Source organism: Syngnathus typhle, linkage group LG20, assembly GCF_033458585.1.
Source record: "Syngnathus typhle isolate RoL2023-S1 ecotype Sweden linkage group LG20, RoL_Styp_1.0, whole genome shotgun sequence".
Lineage (NCBI taxonomy): Eukaryota > Metazoa > Chordata > Actinopteri > Syngnathiformes > Syngnathidae > Syngnathus > Syngnathus typhle.
The window spans coordinates 7,412,620-7,430,809 of record NC_083757.1 but is presented as its reverse complement, the minus strand read 5'-3'; the positions used below and the strand labels follow the sequence as shown (position 1 = coordinate 7,430,809).

General features: G+C 46.5%; 1 protein-coding gene across 3 annotated transcripts in view; it reads right to left on the bottom strand.

Annotated features, from left to right (window-relative positions):
- Positions 1–18,190, bottom strand: part of gabbr2 (gamma-aminobutyric acid (GABA) B receptor, 2) — a 54,344-nt gene that overhangs the window by 33,207 nt on the left and 2,947 nt on the right. The window contains exon 1 of one of the 3 annotated variants that reach the window (XM_061267333.1): positions 16,678–17,552. The exons of the other annotated variants lie outside the window; for them this stretch is intronic. Coding sequence (XP_061123317.1) covers positions 16,678–16,998 — 321 coding nt within the window. The 5' untranslated portion in view covers positions 16,999–17,552. Of the gene's footprint in view, positions 1–16,677; positions 17,553–18,190 lie in introns of those variants that run through there. 3 annotated transcript variants of the gene reach the window in all.

Below are 18,190 nucleotides of genomic sequence, written 5' to 3'. Positions count from 1 at the left end.
GCGATCCACGGCGGTTGCTTGGAGCACACACACATATGTTAAGCTCTTGTTTTGGAAATAAAGAGCCGGTTACCATACCCATGTCTTGCCTGGTACTTTGGTAACGCTACAATATAGTTATATACGTAGATCTGTGGAATAATTGGAGCCGCAACTGACGACGAGTTTCACGTCAGCGACGGAGTCAACAGCTGTTTTCTTTTAGTTTTCTTTTAAGTGACACAGAGGACGAAGATTTCGATGGATTTAACGATTTGGAGTGACACGGATGGTTCGATAAAATTGTAGTTTATATTATAGTTTGATATATAGCTTATATATAGTTATATGGGCCTGTGGAATAAGTTGAACTGCAACTGATGTCAGCGGCGCACCGCACACACTTCCGGGGTTAGAAGCGCCGGTGTTTACACAAAGGACGAAGATTCCAATTTGTTGTGAAGACAGCCTGCGTATTCCGGATGCAAAAATGTTTTTCGTAGGATATTTCTGGCATTTTACATTTCTCTGTCAATCATGAAGCCAGTACGTCATACATAGCATTAGGCAACACACTCGGAGCAAGGTTTCTCACATACGTAATACTGTGAATTTACCTCGGCACCATGGCCCTGTTAATTGTATGGATTCAATCATGGACACAACGATTCAATGGATTTATAACACGTGCGCATCAAATGCCAAAAAATCGCGATTCATTCATGCACTGTAGGTTGTTTACGTGGGATACTTACCTTCAATCGTGAGAAATAGTACAAAGACCTTTAATCACACTCGTACCAGCGCCATTGTTGTGCTAACGAATGGATGACGTAGCGGGTTTTGGCGCTAACGATATGCATGACATGGTGGGTTCTGGGTTATTGATTTGGTGACAAGTGTACATAATGCCAGAAGTATCCTATGCGAAGAAAATCGCATCTCGGATGTGTGGAAGATAGCGGGCTAAATTAGCCACAAAGGAAAGCTTGAGCTGAATGTTTAAAGAGAGTAACTGAGTTTTAACAAAGTAGTTCAAACACAGCGTTCAAACTTGTCAGAACACTAACTGATAATAGAAAGTCTCTCCTTTCACGATTTTCCTTTCAAGATACCTCTTTAACCCAGTTGACAAATACGTGCGCACTGGTTTACGTCGCGTCTGGAAAATAACTAGATTAATCAGACAACGAGCGTTTGTTGAAGCAAAGCTAACGATGGTGTCCCTCATTGGGTAACACCTAGTATGCTGTGCCGTGATTGGCTAATGCCACGAACAATTCTTATTATTCTTTCTTTATTGTTAGAAAACTATTTTAATAATGCTTCGCTTCTCATCAGCATAACGTATTTCCCATCCTTTAAACGAAATATGTATCTATTTTACATTTCATTTATATTTCCTCTGTCATTGCTTAACGCCTCACTTGTATGCGGTGACCTGATTGGCTTATGGCATGGATAACATACAATTTTTTCTCATTATTCCAAGACAGTAAGGTCTTGTAAAATGATGAGAATATACATATATTCTCATCATTTTATAATTACATATCATATATACCGTTTTTTTCCATGTATAATGCGCAAAATTTAACTAATTTATTGTCCTAAAATATGGGGTGCGCATTATACATGGGTACAAAAAATAAATAAAAAGAATATATATTTTTTTTTTAGATTTTTTTTTTTTTATCCGGATATGATACGGAGCCCGCCATTGCAGATGCGCTTTCTTCTCTGCTGTTCACTTCAAACACGCTCCATACGAACACAATGCTCTCGTATCAGACGCTTGGTCGATCACCTGCTCGTTTGCTGTCACAATGTACCCTACACAAATCCGAAACATTCCTTCGCTATCGAGTTTGCTAGCGCATGCGCAGTGATACTGACCGGCAGAATAACACCCGGTTGTTCCCAAAGATGATCTTTTTTCTGAAATAATTGTACGTTTACGGACTTAAGTAGGAGTCAAAATTTGGGTGCGTATTATACATGGGTACAGGCTTTTTTCCAGCATCGACGTCATTTTTAGGGTGCGTATTATACATGGGGGCGCATTATACTGGAAAAAAAACGGTATACATATATATATATTTTATTTTTATTTTTTTCAATTGATTTTCACTCTGTCATTGCTTCATCCCATAACATAGGATACAGAGAAGAAAAAGAAGGGAAGGAGGAGGAGGAAGAGTCTACTGATAGCGACACAATCTTACTAGTTTTGCTGTGATACGCACACTCGCTAATGATATCAGCAGCCCTCACTCTTCTATTATTGACACTCCATTCCCACAGATGGACCGCGTGTGTGTCCAAGTGTGTGTGAGCGTGTGCTCCGCCAGTGCACCTCATCTGTGGAGTCATTTGACCTTGTTAGCCATCAGCCGGCAAACTGAATGAGATTTCCCGCCGAACAACAGTACCTCCGCGCACTTCCATTGAAAAAAAAGAAGAAAAAAAAAGAAAAGAACCAGGAAATGCAATCAGATGGGTCACCGTGATGGGCTTTATTTAGAAGGGGCAAGGGTTGGCCATGCAGCTCGTCTCATGGCCTCCTTTCAAAAATGTCCACACACGGATGGAAATCAATTCACTCAACCATTTAGTGGCATTTAATACAAAAATGACTCACAATAAACCCATCAGGGGTCTAAAATGACAGCAACCGATGGCGTTTTGCGGTTCTTGTGCTTCCGGTACAAAGTTTGGCATCTAGCAAAACTCTTGTGAGACTCTATGAACTCTACAAGAATACCCCAATAAATTAGCATGATCTCATCCAAAAAGCTTGATACATTCCGCACTCGTCTTCCACCCCAAGTCTCCCGAGAGAGATGCCAAACACAATAAGTGGTTTGCGGTACGACGAGGAAGTCGCGAGAGCACTTAAGTCCTGAGCCGAGCGTCGAGGAATACTACGCCACTTTATTTCTCCCTCATCATCTAATTCCCGGCATTTGGAAGCCATTTGGAGACGATCGATGGCGACAACGTCGGCGGTGGTCATCAGACGGAACGGTCCGGGCGGCGTTGACGGCAGGGCGCAGGCACGGGGCAGGGCCGAGGGATAGCACGGGTGAAGGCGCGTGGCAATTCAGCTAACACGGATGCTGTTGCCGTGGCGGCCTGGCATGCTCAAAGGTCATCGAATATCCATTCAACTCTGTAATCAAATTACAATGCAGTAAAACGACCCACCCAAGTGTCGAATTGTATTGTTATTGCTAGCTAGCGCTTTTGGAGGCTCACTGAGCTGAAGTTTTGCAAGATTTGCTGACATCATGCGTGATTTGGTTTGGGATGTGAATCTGTCTGGATTTTGAGGCTGATTTTCTCCACTGTGGAGTTCTCATGTGTGTGTGTGTGTGTGTGTCGGCGTTAAGCATGATGAAATGTCTTATTAGCGCCACAAACAGAGGCAGCTGCACCTGTCCTCCATCTAATAGCAAAATGAGCCCACTCCAATCAGCAAGCTGCGGTGCAGTGGCACATATACACGTCTAAATTCATGGTCGCCTAACTCTACATAGTGCCGAATCCTTTGTGGCAGGCGCTTTATTGGTTATTATAGGATGACAAATAGGCCTCAGGTTTTATTTGATTGGGTGAAATGTTTTAGGCTTGTTGTGACAAATGGAAATAGTAAGTTGATGTGTGTGAGGGGTTCAACACTGTTCAATCTGAAAGCGCCATGGTATTCCGTTGCTGGCAGCTCGCCATGCATTTGGGCCGACTTGACAGCATGCAAATGAACGGGGGCCAGTTTGTCAAAATTGGAGAGCTAGCACTTGAGACTAAAGTCAACTGTAGCCCCTCGCGCTGGTCGGGGTCATTAATCAGCGTCATCTTGATTCAAGCGTAAAAGCAGAAGAAGGAGCTAGTCAAGCCTTCATTCGTTGACAGATAATTTAGTGGGTGCTGAAGATGAAACGCATAATCCATCAATGTTTACAGCAAGTGGCCCCACCAGTCACAGCCACACACAACATCATGGTTCATTCTTGTTGCCCCCACCAAATTGCCGATTTTTAATCACTTCATATGTGTGTTAAACTAGCAGGTACCAATGCTAATTTCCTGTAGCCAGTCAATGGCCTTTTGCATTCTATCCTAGCATCAAGCTGGTAAGATATTTTGATCTCATTTGCTTGGTATTTAAAGATCCAGTTGATTCTGTTTGACTGTCAAAAGCCGCTGCTTGTGGAGGTAATATTTAGACAGCGAGCTCCCGACTACCCGAGAAGAGTCGACATTGATCCGACAGCCGGATGAAGTGGATCAAGTCAAACGGTGATAGAGTGGAATTTTTCTATCTGCTCCCTCGACGCCGACACTGAGGCCACTCAGAGAAAATAACAAGAGGCAGACTAGCAAACTGCCCTTTCGAATCCACCCATGAGGACAACCGTGGCTACCCCGCGACTTCATTCGCTAAACAGTAACCGATTATATTGTATTCTATGTATTGCGCAATCACACTAAGTCACACGATGATGTCATATCACAAGAAATGATACATTTCGTGTTACAGTCACATCAACGACGTGTCACATTACGGAACTTAATTCCACTTTGACTTTAATTTGATTTGGAAGGACGCAATGGCCGAGCGCACTCGGTACCCGAGTCACGTTTGCGTGCGTGCGTCTCTCTGACATTGCCAGCAGTGGTCTCTCCTCCGCGCTGGTTATCTCACAGAAGCCATTTAGAGGCGGACATATTTCCGTTGACCTTTTTCGGCCCCGCCTGAAAGGACCAATGCATCGCAGAAAAGCCGACAAATGAGAGGCTGGCTGTGCGTGTAAAAAAAGACGTTTGTGTTTTTGCTTAAAAATAGATCAGGATTGTGTGTGCGCGTGTGTGTGTGTGTGTCCCTGCAGCCAGCTGTGGGATTCTTCTGTCCACACACATCAATCTTGTTAGCGCGTTAGCGACATAGCCTCACAGGAATCCTGGCCCCACGGTTAACGTTGCGACCCGCAATTCTATTCTGTCAACCTCGCTTGCGTTCTCTCGTTTGGCTTCTCGGCATCAATGAAACGCTCAACCCGCTGAAGATAGAATGAGCCGGACTGGACATGGCGTGCTATCAAAGGTCTGGATAAATGGTTGATGTTGGCATGTGGTGGATGACAAATGAGTGACAAAATTCATCCTCGTGGAAATTCACATAGGGTGCTGAGTGGCAGGCCACCAAAATTGTCTATCATGCCTAAACGCACCAAAAAAGCTTCAAGAAGTCATTCTTGAAAAAAGCTTCAAGAAGTCATTCTTGAAAAGGCAACGCAAGCTCGCCGTTTTGGTTTGAAGCTAACATTTGAGCCTACCTTGTAAGGCTTTTACCGTGTTTTCTGTTTGCCATCTCAGCAAGGGTGTGCCAAAATCTTAAACAATGACTCATTGAGTGCTGTTTGCGCCGACTAATTGGGGGTGGGGGGTGCAAATCATTCGCACCAATCACTCTGATGGTCGGTACGACTTTGGATTGACAATGGCGTCAACGTTTGAGGGGTTGACGTGCGGCACTGCGTTACCATGGCGACACAGGAAGAAGAAGAAGAAGAAGAGTGAGGCGGTAGAAAAAGAAGGAAAATTAATTTGTGTGCAAGGTCGCTACAAAAATTGCTTTTTTTCTTTAAATATAGAAGATGTGCAATCCGTGTGTGTGTGCGCGTGTGTGTTCGTGTGTGTGTCTTGATTATGCAGTCGTTTTTGGCCCAAAACATAGTTAAAGGCTTTAAAACAACACAAAACATATCAGACAATGTGCTACAACACACACGTCCAGATTTTTCATCTTGTGTGATACAACCAGTTGTCAGAATTCCGCGGCTCTCTAAGTAGGTCATGCAGCTGCTTTCTCCCCCCCCCCCCCCTTTGATGCATCAAAATTGCATCAATCCCTGCAACATTGGAAGCGTCGGAGAGATACTGTACGGCTTTAGCAAAGCTTTTAAACGTCGTGTACGATGCCGTGATGACTATGAGCGCTTGCAAAAGTAGTGTTGCAAATCAGGGGTAGGGTTTCAATTTTGGGATTCAAGTCTGCATTCAAGACTCACGAAACGAGGTCGACAACATGATCATGTCAATATCTTCTTGCGTGCTGTGCTTTGTGTGAAAGACCCCTTCTGAATATTTCGCTGTGATCTCGATGAGAAACGTCTACCCCCCAAAATGTATTCTCGTCAATCACACCTCGCGGCTTACAATGTGTTTCATCACAGGTGGGAGACAAAACGCACACGTGGCCACTGGGCTGAAGAAATCTTGCGCATACACACTTTTGTGGGGTGGTAATTTTCCCGCACGTCTTCTCCGGTCACCAAGGAAATGAGCTTTTCACTTCACCATGCAGCGTCGCCAAGGCAACGGCCGCTGACGATGGCGTTCATGAGGAATGTCATGGAATGTGACCGGACCGGTGAGCCACTCATTTTGTGACATCTCTGCGTGAAATGTCTTTAAAAGGCAGGATGCTTGAACGACAAGCTTGAAAAAAAATCTCTAAAACACCCCCCCATACACACACGCACGAACGCGCGCGCACACACACACACGCCTACACAGACACACACACCACCCAAAATGCCCTCAGAGTGGGTTCAGGTGTTTGTTTGCCTTTTCTTTTACCGCTTTTTCATGGCGCCCCGAAGGTAACACGAGAGCCCAGGGCTCCGAGGGGGGTGTACAGCTGTGCTCCAACGTGCCTAACGGCAAAAAAAAAAAAAAAAGTGAACGGCAAGAAAAGAAAAAGTTGCCTGGTACTTTTTACACAGATGCTTGCAGCCTGAACGGCACACGTACGATGATCAAAAAAGTAAAGTTTGAAAGTAAAAATAATCAAGCAGATAATTTGAGTTACAAACCGGGGATGTGGCTGTGCTCCACTAATAAACAAAGAACTGTCAATCACAGGTTCCCCACCGATTACGCACACGCGTAAACACGTTGACGGCTGAAACGGCGCCGTGGAGGAGGGCGAAAGACGCTGCCGAATCAGCGCGATGAGGGCGACTTATTAGAGACTCGCCGCCGAAGCCAGCAGGTCAAACAACAGCTCGCATTAGACACGCAGCACGCGCGCATGCTCGCGCGCACGCTGAGGGAAAACCCTGGACTGTCCTGCCTCCATTATTCATGCTTGCATGCAACATGCTCCCGAAACACGCATCGAGAGCTTGAAGATGGACGGCCCAATGTGCACGCGCGACCTTATTTGCTAGCACATGCGAGAGAGAAGCGGCAGCCAATTAGACGTCGGCTGGCGCTGCGGGGGATGAACGGCAACTGACTACGCACGCACATTACACACGTTATCAGGAAGCAGAAAAGGCATTACATATATAGACTTTGGTTGTTTTTTGTTGAAAGGATGCAAAAAAAAAAGACAAAACAAATTGAAGCCAAGCCAAGCAGAAGGCCGCTTCCAAGCGGAATTGTGGGATGGATATCAAGCGCAGCAGTGCGAGTCAACGGACACGTTTTGAGCTCACAACGAGCGTACCACATTTTTTGCTTGAAAATGCGCTGGATTAAAAGCTTTTGGTTGAGTTCGTAGGAAATCAAGTTTCTTATTGGGTGCGTTTGAGCTCCTTCCTGGCGCGCATGCGCCGCCCTCTTTTTCTCAGCGTGCCTTTGCGTCATCTGGCCAAGAGCAGATCAGACGCAGCAGGTTTCATGTTCTCTTCACACAAAATCACAAGGAGATTAAAGCAGCTCAAAGCTCCTTTTTCTCTCCCTCCGTCCATCCATCCGTCCATCCGCCCGGCCTTCAAGACAACACACAACAAGCAGCAGGGGACACTTCATGACAAGAACTACTCGACATCTCAGAAAAGGTCATTATGGAGGAAAAAAGTCACAATGTCAAGAGAATATTGACTTTTTTGTCTTTCTGAACTCATCAATATTTTAAATATGACGACCGTACAGTGGACAGACATGTTGGAAAGCAAGCTGAAGCTTTCAAGGCCAACTTTGAAGAAATCAATAGCAGCGTTTATGGATTATTCTTCTCACTTAACCAGCTCAGTGGCCTAGTGGTAGAGTGTCCGCCCTGAGACTGGAAGGTTGTGGGTTCAAACAAACCGGGTCATACCAAAGACTATAAAAATGGGACCCATTGCCTCCCTGCTTGGCACTCAGCATTAAGGGTTGGAATTGGGGGGTTAGATCACCAAATGATTCCCGAGCGCGGCACTGCTGCTTCTCACTGCTCCCCTCTCCCCCAGGGGATGGATCAAAATCACACGGGGATGGGTTAAATGCAGAGGACAAATTTTACCACACCCAGATGTGTGTGTGACGATCATTGGGACTTTAACTTTAACTTTTTATGATCAAGCCCTCAAATACTGAACCACGAGCAGGTGTTTTTGTTTTGAGTGATTTACGCTTGCCCACGAGACGAAGGCCATAAAAACAACATGTGAGCCACGACGGCGTGTTTGTATTATTATTTTTTTCTTTTGGTTGTGGTCGCTGGCGAAGCCTCCGCCAACTGTCAGGGCTTATTCAGCGTGGGCAACCTTTCCCCGTGCAGACACGGCTGACATTTACATTTGCCCTCTATCAAAAGAGAGAAGAACGGTCGCCACCCCGTCAACCTCCGGAAGTGAACGACGCGTCTTTTCCTCAACGACGTGTGGACGCGACATTTTGCTGTCCAATCCACTGCAAATACAACCAGCGCGATTTGCGTTCGGATTTTCGTCGAGTATTTCAACTTTGCGCCAACGTGAGTGAACTAATATGCCAAGACAACTTGACACCTGCATGAATTGTAAACGAGAGCATAGGTTCAAAGAGAATGTGGACGGCATGCCGAAGCCTGACCTGCTGTGTGTTCTTCACACATGGGAGCCTTTTATACACTATGAATCAGAATCAACACTTGCTGCTGCCTCCCCTGCAAAAAGATTGCGTGTGCGGCCGTACACCACTGACAACACGCACGCACGCACACACACACACACACACACACACACACACACACACACACACGGGGCATCCTATTGATTTTTGCGCTTCCTCCTACGTGCCCGAATCATATTTTCAACTGTGCTCTGTGTGAGTGCAATTGAACCTCTTTTTTTCTCTCCCACCATCCCTCCCTCCACTCCATTCACAACCTCTTTGGATAGCCCCTCACTCATCCCAGTGTGCACTTTGGCTCAATACTGCCAAAGTTGCGGTTATGCTAGCTAGCAACATTGCAATTACCGTATTTCTCGGACTAAAAGTCGCTCCGGAACATACGTCGCATTAGCCATAAAATGCACAACAAAGCGAAAAAAAACATATATAAGTCGCTCCGGCGTATAAGTCGCATTTTGGGGGAAATTTATTCGACAAAATCCAACACCAAGAACAGACATGAACTAGCAACAACAGGCTAAACGATAGGTATGGTAATGAGACATAAACACAAACGAAGAGCTGAGAACGGGCCTGACGTAATATTGACAGTTACCCAAATAACTATAACATAACAGCTTTATCAAACCATCTGTGCCAAATAATTAAATCCATCGATCGTCCTTTATGTCAACAATGCCTGGTGCGCGCCGCTGACGGCGGTTGCACTTCAAATTATTCCACAGGCCCATATAAAGATATATAAATTATATATCAAATAACTATTATATAAGCAATAATATTATCAAACCATCTGTGTCACTCCAAATCATTAAATCCATCGATGGTCCTTTATGTCAACAATGCCGGGTGCGCGCCGCTGACGGCGGTTGCACTTAAAATGATTCCACAGGCCCATATAACGATATATAAATTATATATCAAATAACTATCATATAAACAATAATATTATCAAACCATCTGTGTCACTCCATATCATTAAATCCATCGGTCGTCCTTTATGTCAACAATGGCTCATGCGCGCCGCGCCACTGACCGCGCCACTGACCGTGGTTGCACTTAAAACTATTCCACCGGCCCATATAACAATATATAAATTATACGTATGTCAAATAACTATTCTATAAGCAATAATATTATCAAACCATCTGTGTCACTCCAAATCATTAAACCCATCGATCGTCTTTTATGTCAACAATGCCGGGTGCGCGCCGCTGACGGCGGTTGCACTTCAAATCATTCCACAGGCCCATATAACGATGTACAAATTATATCAAATAACAATCATATAAGCAATAATATTATCAAACCATCTGTGTCACTCTAAATCATTAAATCTATCGATCGTCCTTTATGTCAACAATGCCGCATGCGCGCCGCGCCGCTGATCGCGGTTGCACTTCACATTATTCCACAGGCCCATATAATGATATATAAATTATATATTAAATAACTACCGTTTTTTTCCGTGTATAGTGCGCCCCCATGTATAGTACGCACCCCTAAAAATGGCATGCTGATGCTGGAAAAAAGCTTGTACCCATGTATAATACGCACCGAATTTTTATGATTTTTTTTTAAAAAAAATTTTAATTTTTTTTTTTTTTTTTAAGTCCCAATGATCGTCACACACGCAGGGAGGCAATGGGTCCCATTTTTATAGTCTTTGGTATAGTCTTAACTAGGCTGGATGTAATTTTTTTTGTTGGCGTTGATTTCTCCGACTGCCCGTAAACGCACCACCGCGCTCCGTGCGCATGGAGCGTGTTTGAAGTGAACAGCAGAGAAGAAAGGAACAAGGCAAAGTGTTGTGAAATAAAATATTACCTGTAATACGGATTTAGGTAGAGAACTGAACTCTCGCTCTTTATATAGCTGACGTGTCTTGCTCATCCGTTCTGCGCATCTGTAATGGCGGCCTCCGTATGATATCCGGTTTGCGTGTGTGCGAGAGCGAGAGAGAGCGAGAGAGAGAGCGTGCGAGAGAACGCTCAACCGTAGCGCGCCGCCGACCGCCCAACTGCACCGGGCTGGCCGATTATTGTGACAGAGCCGTCGCTGAAATTTAGAAGATATTTTTAAAGTCCTGATGTACTTTCTAAAATTTAAGTGGACCTCAGTGCGCACTGCGCAGGGAGCTTAATTTGGTGCGGTCGCGCAACCGCAGCGCGCCGGGCGCTCACTGTCGCATTGCTTAAAGAGCGCCTTTGTGTTTTAGGATGAACAGCAGAGACCAAAGGAACAAGGCAAAGTGTTGTGAAATAAAATATTACCTGTAATACGCATTTTGTTATTTGCTGATTGAAACTGCTAATTAAACTGTGAATTGAAACTAATAGGAAGAAAACAACTCTCGCTCTTTATATAGCTGACGTGTCTTGCGCATCCGTTCTGTGCATTTTATTTCACATTACTTTGCCTTTCTTCTCTGCTGTTCACTTCAAACACGCTCCATGCGACCGCAATGCTCTCGTATCAGACGCTTGCTCGATCACCTGCTCGTTTGCTGTCCCGTGCGCGCACGAAGCGCGGTGGTGCGTTTACGGGCAGTCGGAGAAATCAACGCCAACAAAAAAAATTACATCCAGCCTAGTTAAGACCATACCAAAGACTATAAAAATGTGACCCATTGCCTCCCTGCGTGTGTGACGATCATTGGGACTTAAAAAAAAAAAAAAAAAAATTTAAAAAAAATAAAAAATTTTTTTTTTTTTTTTTTGTACCCATGTATAATGCGCACCCCGGATTTTAGGACAATAAATTAGTAAAATTTTGCGCACTATACACGGAAAAAAACGGTATTATACAAACAATAATATTATCAAACCATCTGTGTCACTCCAAATCATTAAATCCATCAATCGTCCTTTATGTTAACAATGCCGGGTGCGCATCGCTGACGGCGGTCTCACTTCAAAATATTCCACAGGCCCATATAATTATAAACAACAATTTGATCAAACAATCTCTGTCACTCCAAGTCATTTAATCCCGTGATCGAATCCTTTGTCCTTTATGTAAAACACCGTGCCGCCCCGCAGTTGCAGTTCAGATTATAGTAATCCCTTGCTACATCGCGGTTTCACTACATCGTGGATTTTTTAATTTTGAGAATTTGTGAATAATTTCACATATAACTTGCTCCTGAGTATAAGTCGCCCCCCCCACCCAAACTATGAAAAAGAACGCGATTTATAGTCCGAAAAATACGGTATTAACAATTGACGTTAATTTTCTGTCACTATTGTCATGTTAGGAGTGCTCTTTTTCTTTGTTTCTTGGTGGAATCAAAAAACAAAACAAACCAAATGTGGAGTTATAAGCAGCGTACTTCGGGCTGTTAGCGTTCCCTGCTGGGTGGCCACCTCATCTGCTTGCAATTAGCGCCGTTCAGTTGCCTCATGCATTAATACAGTGCTTCTCAAATAGTGGGGCGCGCCCCCCTTGGGGGGCGCGGTGCTATTCCTGGGGGGGCGCGTGTGACCCTGGGAAACAGGCTTTTTTTTTGGCAGTACTAGAATAAAGTGTAATTGCGCGTTTACTACAGCAGGGGGCAGTGGCGCTCTCATTGTTACTTCTGTCACGTTTGCGACAGTGCAACATTTTACGACTTACAAGACAAGTTAGGATAGTCACGGTGGGGAGGGGGGGCGCGAATAGTTTTCTTCTTGCTAGGGGGGGGCGTAACAGAAAATAATTGAGAAGCACTGCATTAATACATGCACGCTACCTTTTCAAGCACCATTAACATGCGTGGAGGGCGGGATGTCGCTTCGCCTTGCCTTGACAGGCGTGAAAAACGTCAACAATGGCATGCGTTTTAGTGTCACTTTGTTCTCCTTGTTGTGTGTTTTTTTTTTTATATTAGCCACCCTCAGGGGAATCCTGATGGCGTTAATCCATCCATCCATTTTCTGAACCGCTTAGTCCCCACGAGTGTCGCGGGCGTGCTGGAGCCTATCTCAGCTGTCACCGGGCAGTAGGCGCGGGACACCCTGAACCGGTTGCCAGCCAATCGCAGGGCACACAGAGACAAACAACCATTCGCACTCACACCTAGGGACAGGTTGGAGTCTTCAATCGGCCTACCAAGCATGTTTTTGGGATGTGGGAGGAAACCGGAGTGCCCGGAGAAAACCCACGCAACCCATGCAAACTCCACACAGGGAGGGGCGAAGGTGGAATTGAACCCGCACCCTCCTGACTGTGAGGCGGACGTGCTACCCAGTGCGCCGCCGAGGCGCCTCTGATGGCGTTAATGGCTTTGCTAATTGCTATTATTTTGCAAGAATGCTAATTGGCGTGGCAACAAGGAGTGATAATGAACGTTGCTACAAAGAGGAGAAATTCTTTGGTGAAGCAGCATGTGGCTCACCACCCTTGTGTCCTTTTAACCAGATCGGCCAATCACAAATGCAGAACTGTCGTAGCAGCATGCGAGATCATTTGTGTTGTGAATTAGCACGATCTAAATAAAACTGACTTGACGTTTCACACGCACACATACACGCTAATCTAAAAATGTCCAATTTATTTTGCCGAGATAATATTTGCGCAGGGTATGAGAACAGCTGCTGCTGTGTCATGGTCCAATCACAAGAAGAAGGAAAGAACGGCAACATGGATCCGTTACTGCAACGTGTGATGTCGGGATGTATTTTGTGTTTTTTTTTCTCCAAAGTGACGGGACATAATTGACAAGAATTTGCATTTTTACTGCACTGAAGCAAGTGTAGCAGAGGAAGCCAATTCCCTTTGGGTCAAGTCAGGTGGGCACGTCAGAGCTGAGCAAAGTGTTGACATGAAGATAGCGACGAGGAGGATGAAGTCAAATAGCAACAACACAGTTTTTTTTTTTTTCTTCTCCTGCGGTGGCAACATGTCCCAGCTGCGTCCATGACAACAAACATCTCCGTCCTCTGGGATGCGACGGTGTCAAGCGCCTGCCGCTCCTCTGGGGGCAACAAGCACATGTGCCCCCTCCCGCGCTTGTATCGCTAAATCCATCAAGCTAACGGCGGAGCCTACCAAATATACGGTGATACATTGTTTTACGGCTTTCTTAAATTTAGTCGCTTGTTGCCAGGCAGAGTTTGTAGAGCTCGTATGACAAACTAGAGACACCGTTTTGCAATTTTTAATAATTTCTCTGTATTAAACATAAAAGCACAGCTGGATAGTCAATTACTTTCACACTTTAGTTCGGTCAGAGTTGCCCCGTTTGTTCACTTCCTCCAAGTTTGTGTGTTTTCGCTTTTATGAGAAGGTCGCCGAACGTCTGCTGCGAGTTTTATAGAGGTTGTCAAACGACCAGCCTTCTGTCGCATCGTTTTGGGCACCTTTACATTTGCCCTTTTGTCATTGGCGACAGCTTTTATTGTGAAAGGAGTTGAGGCCGCGGGCAGACCTTGGGTGGCTGACAAAAGATTCATTGCGACTTCAAACGTGCGCAAACGTGGCTACACTTTTTGTCGTCACGGTAACCTGAATTTGGGAACGCGTGTGGTGAAAAATGTTGGAGAGCTGGTGGCGGCATGAGGGTGGACGGAGGTGGCCATGCTCATTTTTGCAAAACGCAATCTGGCGCTGCTGTGGTGCCGCCACATGCTCACGTCCCCGGGCACTTATGCGGGGCGTAACGCACACCATATGCGTATTTGAATGTGTGGAGGAGCCAGTTTGTGTTTTACACACAAAACCAGGCCACCATTACACTTTTTACAGCGTGCAACGATTCACCACACGGACAACTCTAAACAGGAATGCAGATCATTATTTACTCAGACTATTCGTGATGAGCACCCCGGCCCAAAATGCAAATGGCTGAGTCCCATTTGTCAGTTTCTGTGTCTCCGTGAAACGACAAGTTCCAGAAAAACTTGAATGATATTTCCCCCGCTTTCTTACTTGACGTATTGGTCGACACGTGGCCGGCACCTTTTTGACATCGTCTATCATCTAAATGTCAAGAAAAAGTTCAGTGAAGAGGGAAGACAAGAGGGAAAGGATGAGAGGGGGGGGCGGTTCTAGGTCCCAAAAGTGCTGAGTGCGTCTCAATGCAACGACCCAGCACAGATAGTGGGATCAATGCACAGCAGCACAAAAGGATCTCCGGGGACCAACAGAGAGAGGGGTGAGAGAGTGCCGGTGAGAGCCGCGAGATGGAGATCCCGAAATAGGATGGGATCATCTTCTCCACAGGAAGAGGAAATGGTCAGCTTCACTATTCCTATTAGATCATAATGCAGTGCTATTTGCGCTCTTGTTTCAAGCTAACACTTACTAACTCGGAAAAACTCAACTTAAGTAGCCGGCTACTTCCAGGTTTGAAGAATGACGGAAGATAGCTGTTATTTTCAATATTGGGGCAAGGGGACGATTCTGTTGCAACACAAACGGGGGGGGGGTCTACTTCCTAGTTTGCGCGGATGATGTAAGATGACAGAACACGAGCATTATTCAGCCTGGAGGGCAGAAGAAAATGGCTCCATTGTGACTGGACTGTACTGGAATGTCAAGGCAGCGTTGACTAGCCTATCCACTAGCTTAGCACCAGGAACCCCCCCTACACACACACACACGCACACACACCCAAAGCCTTGATCCTGTAAGCCCGGCCAGCTACAGTATCAGTTCTCAGCTCAACTAAATTCCACATGAAGATGGAGGAGCAGCGCTGCACTGAACTCCTCGCTCCGTGCATAATGCTTCCTTCCCTCTACCTACTCCAAAAAAATCAGCAAAAGAACAAGTCTACGCTCCTCTGACCACAGAATTCATGGCGACCCTCCAGGGTTAAGGCGCAGGCCCCACCGGCCCGACTGGCCTGACCAGTGGCTCCACCGACGGGGATGAAGGGATAAAGTGCCTCTGCTCGGGGACTGATTACTTACATCTGTCTGGCTAAATCCCAACGCTCGCACACACGCACACAACGCACTCGGGGGCAACACTTCCAAAAATAACTAATTTAAATGTGAAATGGCTTCATGCAGCCCTGAACGTATTTCTGATATGCTTACGTCTAGATGGGACCGGCTCGTTTCTGAGAAATAAACTCAGTGCTCCCACTAATTCAACGTAATGGTGAGTTTTATTTTTGTCATTTGTACTTGTTTTTATGTCAGTCGTATCATTTTATTTCATCGTATTTATATATTTATTATAAATGTATTATTTATTTATTTATATAAATGTATTATTTATTTATATAAATGCCGGTCCGCGAAAATATTTCTGACATGTAACCGGTCCGTGGCGCAAAAAAGGTTGGGGACCACTGGTGTACAGCACCAAAGACGACAGATGGACGGATAGTTGAGTCCAACTGGCGCCTTCCTTCTGCGTTGGCATGGCAACTGATGCGGCACCGCACACACTTCCATACGCAGTGCGCGGCTCGTTTCACACCGAGTGCTCGTTTAGTCATTCCCGACCTGGCCTTCAATTTGCAGATGGGAAAATCGGGAAGACGGTTCCGAGAGGAGGCGCGCCCGACGTGGGCCGCGGCGCCCGGCCGCCTGTGCAAATCGCGGGACCTGACGATGTTTTGGCATCAGGCGAAGGCAGCATCAGACTTGGTGCCACTGACGTCAGCGGCCATTTGCCAGAAAAATCACCCCGAGACCTCTTGACCCTGAAATCTCCATGCAGAAGGCCAACACAATGGGGGACAAGCCGCTGTGAGGCTCGGAAACTGTGTCTCTTCATGGACCCGATCAACACGTCAGCTGACTCAAATTGCGCATGGTTCGATTGAGACGTTGAGGCAAACGCGGCGTTGTCGCCTCCGCAGAAGCGCGCGCTCACCTCGGTATCGTAGATTTCAGTGATGAGCGAGAAGTTGTACTGGCGGGACTCCCTCATGTGCTGGATGGCGAGCTGGACGGCGGGCTCGATGCCCTGGCTGATGCTGCTCATCAGCGCAGACTCGTTCATGGGCATGAGCACCATGATGGGCAAATTCTCGCCGTTGCGGGCGAACCAGCTGTTGTCCTGGCCGCGCTTGGTGCGGTCGTTGCACACCTTGGCCAGCGCGGTGCCCGCCAGCAGGCAGCAGGCTACCGCCGCTGCCGCCAGGGGAAGGAGCGCTGCGCGGCGGCTGCCGCGCTCCCTCCGGGCAGGGGCCATGCTCGGGTGAGGGGCGAGTTAGGGGGCGATCCCCCAAGTCACAAGGTGGGCATCACCGTTTCCGATCCGGGCGCAGCTACTCCAGGATGCGTGGCTCGCCCCCCTCCCCCTCCCCCGGTGACGAGAAGAGGGCGCCGAAAATCCGCAGCAGCCCCCGCAGTGGGGAGAGAAAAGAAAGCACTGCAGAATATTCCCAAGAAAAAGGCGCAGGGAGTGCGGAGCAATGACTGACACCACGTCGAGCCAAAAACAAGAAGAGCAACAAGAAAGGGGGAAGGTGGACGACTCCCAGCAAGTAAATTCCCAGCCAAGCGTGCGCAATCCTTGCGGTGCAAAAGAGGGGGCGGGGGCCACAAAGCAGGTCGGGTTACTAAAGGAGGAAGAGCAAGCAAGGAAAATGGGTGGACAGCGGATGTCAAGGGAGTCAGCCCGCGGGAGGGAAGCTCATCTTGGGGTGGTGCGTCAGAAAAGCACCGCTTGACGCTGCCACTTGTGCTGCCGCTGCCCGCAAGAGGGATGTGGAGGAGGAGAGAGGGAGGATGCGGAGGTGGGGAGAGAGAGGGAGAGAGAGAGAGAGAGAGAGAGAGAGAGCAAAAAGAGAGAGAGAGAGCATAGAGAGAGCATAAAGAGAGAGAGCATAGAGAGAGCATAGAGAGAGAGAGAGCATAGAGAGAGAGAGGGAATAGAGAGAGAATAGAGAGAGCATAGAGAGAGCATAGAGAGAGCATAGAGAGAGCATAGAGAGAGAATAGAGAGAGAGAGAGAGAGAGAGAGAGAGAGAGAGAGAGAGAGAGAGAGAGAGAGAGAGAGAGAGAGAGAGAGAGAGAGAGAGAGAGAGAGAGAGAGAGAGAGAGAGAAAGAGAAAGAGAAAGAAAGAGAGAAGGAGAAAGAGAGAGAAGGAGAAAGAGAGAGAAAGGATGCACATACATGCAGGCTTTTTGCTAGGCAGACTCGCCACAGCCGGGAGGGATTTAACCAGGCTTTTATGCACGCATCCCTCCGCCAAATACAAAGCAGCAAAAACCTGGCAGGGACCTTCAATATTCTCTCAGAAGAAAACAAATAGTAGGGAGAGCAGGTGTATCCAAAAGGAGATTAAGAGCCAAGTGGATCCAAGAGGAGACTATGGAGTCAGATTCTGCAGTTCTTGGGCATTTATTTTTATTTGTTGACCACAGTAAGGCTCGAGATG